This window comes from Benincasa hispida, chromosome 12 (genome assembly GCF_009727055.1).
Source record: "Benincasa hispida cultivar B227 chromosome 12, ASM972705v1, whole genome shotgun sequence".
Classification (NCBI taxonomy): domain Eukaryota; kingdom Viridiplantae; phylum Streptophyta; class Magnoliopsida; order Cucurbitales; family Cucurbitaceae; genus Benincasa; species Benincasa hispida.
The window spans coordinates 69,379,658-69,384,951 of NC_052360.1; the positions used below are offsets into that span (position 1 = coordinate 69,379,658).

At 31.9% G+C, this 5,294-nt stretch overlaps 1 protein-coding gene across 1 annotated transcript; it reads left to right on the forward strand.

The window, feature by feature from the left end:
- The first annotated feature begins 1,817 nt into the window (after positions 1 to 1,817).
- On the forward strand, positions 1,818 to 4,887 carry LOC120092830. Its single transcript, XM_039051054.1, has 2 exons — positions 1,818 to 2,671; positions 4,099 to 4,887. The coding sequence occupies exons 1-2, from the start codon at positions 1,858 to 1,860 to the stop codon at positions 4,806 to 4,808; spliced, it is 1,524 nt and encodes a 507-aa protein (XP_038906982.1). The 5' UTR covers positions 1,818 to 1,857; the 3' UTR covers positions 4,809 to 4,887.
- The last annotated feature ends 407 nt before the right edge of the window (positions 4,888 to 5,294 follow it).

Here is a 5,294-nt window from a genome sequence, read left to right on the forward strand (position 1 = left end):
AGCCACACTACTACATAGTTGACAATCTCAAAAGAAAAAAGGAAATAGATGCACCCGTCTATTGTCTAGCCCATACAACATACAATAGAAATTTTACCATGTAGTAAATTTTTAAAAAAATTGAATTATTTTTATTTTTTCTACTATGTATAGAAAATGGGATGCATAGAATTAAGTGTAGCCTAAACTATACCTAACTATCGCTGATCTCAAAATATAAAGAGTCCATTTGGATTGCATGGACTATGAAAAAATGTGATTTCAAGAAATACAATTTCTTTTAATCATTTTTATAAAAGCTATTTAGAATTTAAGCACTTATATGATTTGTTACATTTTCTTATAGAAATGCTTACAAAATGCTTCTGATGTAAAATTACTATATAAGTTATGACTATTAAAATACTATAAACAAATAAATTCATATTTGTATTTAAAACGCTGTGATTGTCCGACCACCGTTAGTAAATCAAAGTAGGCAATAAAATAGGGAAAAGACATGGAAGTGAAGGTGGGGAGAGATTTGGAAGGGGCATAGTGTGAGAGTATTTTGGTCATTTTTTTAAATTATGAAAAATTTGAGACAAATTCACAATTAACCGCGCTAAAACTCTCTTCTTTCTAAAATTTGTTTTCAAATGTTTCATTCAAGATGATTTTTTTAAACTCAATTTTTAAAAAGTTATTTGAGAGGTTAAACACTCCCTTAAACTTTTTCTACGATGTGTGTATAAAATCCTTTGAACCATCCAAGCCCACCTGTCATTTTATAGCTTTTCAAGGGTTTAATTCTAAAAAAAATATAACACCTCAAATTTTTATTATTTACGTAATTTTAGTAATTTTTATTAATTAAGAATATTTTTGGAATTTTTGGACTTAAATGTAATTGCGGGAATTTAATGGATTGACGTTGAAATTATTTAATTTGGAAATTAATGGATTGACATTGAAATTATTTAATTTGAAAATTAGTGGATTAACGTTGCAATTATTCAATTTGAAAATTAATGGTAGGAATTAATTTCACTTTGGAAGAAAGGGATATTTCAATTTAATTGTTTAATCGGAGGGAAGTTATGGAAATTGGACTTTTAATGTCACACAAATTTAATTTGAAATTAATTCATTGTGGAAGAGAGTGAGTTAAATTCTTTGTGAATTGAAAATTTACGGGTGAAAATGATTAAAAGTTGGAAGCAGGATCTGATTGAAGGAAGAATTTGGAGATTAGAATATTGAGGGTGGTTGTTGCTCAAGCTTCATTGGGGAATTGAATTTAAAGATTTATTATTGAAGACTACCGCTTGAATCGATATCTAAATCTAGTATCAAGGTAAGTAATCTTACTACTGGGACTGTCAACGAGCCAGGCTCTAGATGTATGCTAGCATGATAGATGGATGTTATGGCAGAATGTCGACAATATACACAGCTTGTATACAATAACAGAAGATCTTTATGCAAGCATGTCGTACAATGTTATTTATTTTTCTAGACCATTTAGTTCTTGCACTTCAGTCTTGCCCTTTTCTGTCATATACGGAACTTAAAATAATTTATTGTAATTTAAATGTAAGAAAAAATAGTAACAAAAAAAATTTAAATAGGATGTTGCTGAGATCAAGAATTGTCCAATAGGAGGAAAGCCATCGTTATGAATGAATTTAATTTATCTTTCACTTGTATTTAATTTGATTGAAGCCGCTCAATCCTTCCATAAATAATTCATTTTTTTATTAAAAAAAAAAGTATAATTTTTTGTTGGCATATAAAGTAGGTTTAGGTTCATTGAGGTTTTGAAGAACATAGGGAAAAGAGTTTGGAGAGGGCATTACACACACACACTACACAAAAATGGATGGTTTTGCACTCCTAGAGGAGAGAAATAGACGAAAGATGGAATCGAAGTACCACGAAGTAGTCGGGAAAGAAGTCGATATGTCCGGCGAGGATGATAAATCCATAATCCCACAATTTTTTGCTTTGCAAAACATCAATCCAAAATCTCCACAGCCAAAAACTGCACCATATCTACGCTATGTACCAAATGATGATAAATTTGAAGGACTCCTCCACTTCTCTGGCAAAAACGTCCTGAGTCCGTTTTCAAAGTTCGAATCGGAGGTCTCCGAAAACGACCCCAAACTATTCCACATAAAATGTTGTTACAACAACAAATACTGGGTCCGTCGCTCCGACGAATCCGACTACATTCTAGCAACTGCCACCAAGAAAGAAGAGGACAAATCGAAATGGACGTGCACGTTGTTCGAGCCAATTTACGACAGCGACAATAAAGCTTTCCGCTTTATCCATGTGCAGGAAAATTTAGAGCTGTTTCGGGCCGGGCATTACGACTACTACCAAGATGCCCTTTTGGCCAAGGAGAGTCCTGCAACACTTTTTGTGCGGGAGGATGGTGTATTCACCACAGTTATTGATTGGAGTTCGTTATTTATATTTCCAAAACATGTCACCTTTAAAGGCTACAATGGCAAGTACTTGAAATTTTTCGGTAACTTTTTGCAATTCTCTGGTACGGATCTTGAACATCCATCCCTTATCCATGAGATCTTCCCTCAGAATGATGGAACTGTTCGTATAAAAAATGTGGGATCCAGAAAGTTCTGGATTCGTGACACTAATTGGATTCTTGCCACAGCTGGAGGTATGAATCTCCGACTTAACTCAAAAGCTTAACTTGATAGGTAGTTTTGTAAATGTTTCTTTTTTCCATCATATCATTTATCATCTCTTACTATGAAGAAAGGACATTAAGGAGATGTAGTACCTTTAATTTTAGCTAATATTAATTAATTAATTAATTATTTTTTTTTTTTATTTTTTTTTTTTTACAACATGTGTGAGATGAGGGAATTGAACATCTAAATTAAAAGTTGATAGTACAAGCACTATACTAAGTTAAACTACCACAATTAAGAGAGAGTTAAATTGTAATAGGTTGTAATATATTTTAAACTTTCGAAAAGAGTTAAAAAAAATTTTAATGTTAGTTTTGGATGAAAAGCATTTGTATGTGTTTTGTTTTAAAAATACCTTTGAGTTTTCAAAAGTTATAAAGATACCAAACTTAAAAAAGATGAAAAAAAAAACCTTTACAATTAATATATGAACAAAAACCATTGATACCTCATTGCAAAAATTACTCTAATTTTTTTTTTTTAAATGAAAGTTTAAAAATGCTTGGATTGTTAATATATTGATTAATTTGTTTTAAATTTTCTTGAGTATGAAAGAACATTTAAAACAAACTATATAGATATCATCAATTTTCCATATAGATACTCTTTATTTTTCCAATTATTACACAAATTTTTTCAGCAACCAAAATAAACTTTAAGTTAGACATAAATTCCACCAAAATCTTTCAAAATTCCAAAATCAGTCTCCCCTTAAAACATATCTATGATTAATAGTCAAATAAAAAAAAAATGTATTTAGCTATTAACACACACTTATCTACTAACACACAATCTTGTTAAAATACTTAAGTCTTAAAATTACTTGGTGCTTGTATTATTCTGTTTCTACTTGATATAGTCCATAGAGTGAGGAGTTTTATTTATTTAAATTTTTTAGATAAAAAATGTCAAACAATTAACAAAAATGAGAGTAAGAGGATAATAAAGAAGTGGCAAGAGAAAATAGAGGAAAAATTGAGAACATGGTAGTAATGGTTTGTAAAGGTATTTTTTTAACATTTTTTTAAATTTAAGGGTAAATTTGAAATTTTTCAAAGTCCAGAGATTTTTCTTACAAATAACACTCACGATTTCCACCCAAAGTTAATTAAAACTTTTCACTTCAATTGAAGAAAAGTTAATGGCCACAAAGCATTAGCGAAAACAAAATTTGTAACTTCAATAGAAAATTAAACTCAAGATCATAAAAATGTAATATTTTTAAACCTAAGTATCGAAAATTGAAACTAAACTCAAAACCTAGAGACTACAAAAAGTATTTTCTCTATAAAAAGATTAGTAGTACTTGTTACAGTCTTAAAGAGTCTAAACGAGCATAACTCAACTGTAAATCAAATTTTAAAGAAATATAAGCTAAATTCTTGATGAACAGAAGGAAGCAGTGAGGACCCGAACACATTTTTTCAGCCTGTGAAACTGGGTGATAACATCGTGGCTCTTCGCAACTTGGGCAACAATCACTTCTGCACCAGTCTGTCCGTGGACAGAAAGACGGATTGTTTGAATGCTAACGACTCAAATCCTACTAAAGAGGCCCGAATGGAAGTTTCAGAGGCTGTAATATCAAGCAAAATAGAGAACATTGAATATCGGCTTGAAGATGCCAAAATCTATGGAGAGAGAGTTTGGTCAATGGCCAAAGGAGATGCCATTAACAAAACCAAAGCAGCGGATACTCTCCAATTCACATTCTCCTTTGAAGACAAAAGGAAGAAGAATTGGACCAACACAATTGCTACCAAATTTGGAGTCACTAGAGAATTTACTGCTGGGGTTCCATTGATAGGAGACGCCAAAGTTCAGTTGAAATTTGAAGTTGGTGGATCATACTCATGGGGAGAAACTCATAAAGATAAAATTTTAATGACTTGTAGTAGCACAATCACCGTACCTCCGATGTCGAAAGTGAAGATCGACGTCGTTGTCAAACGGGGCTTTTGCAACGTCCCTTATTCGTATACTCGGACCGACACTCTTCGAGATGGACAACAGACCACCCATGAGTACGAGGATGGAGTTTTCTCCGGCGTTAATTCGTACCAGTTTCAGATAAGGACCGATAAGGTAGCACTGCCTGTGTGAAAAGGTTAGTTGTTGGTGTCGTGTCACGTGTGATTGAGTTTATTAGTATATGTGGTAAAGAATAATGCTTCAAGTACACCAAATGATTTGGAGTTTGTCATGTGTGTTAGTATGTTTGGAATTTGATTCTTGTAATATTGAGGTTTAATTATTAGTTCAGTTTTCAATTTGGACTTTCTATTTAGTCAAACCTTTAATAGAAGAGTTTCTTCCATATTCTTCACTTCATCCAGAATTCTACTCTAATTTTCCTTCATTGTCTCCAGAAAATTTGGTATGAGAGTCATTCTAAAACGAATACCAATTGTCTTCCAAATTTATTTTCAATCCCAACAAACCCTGTTCCAGTCTTTGAACAATGGGAAAGCATAATGAATATTGATCACAAAGTCACAAAAATAGACGGATCTTTGAAAAATCATTGAAGAAGATTATAAAGAACCTGCTATAGAAGAAGATTATAAAGAACCTGCTATAGAAGAGGAT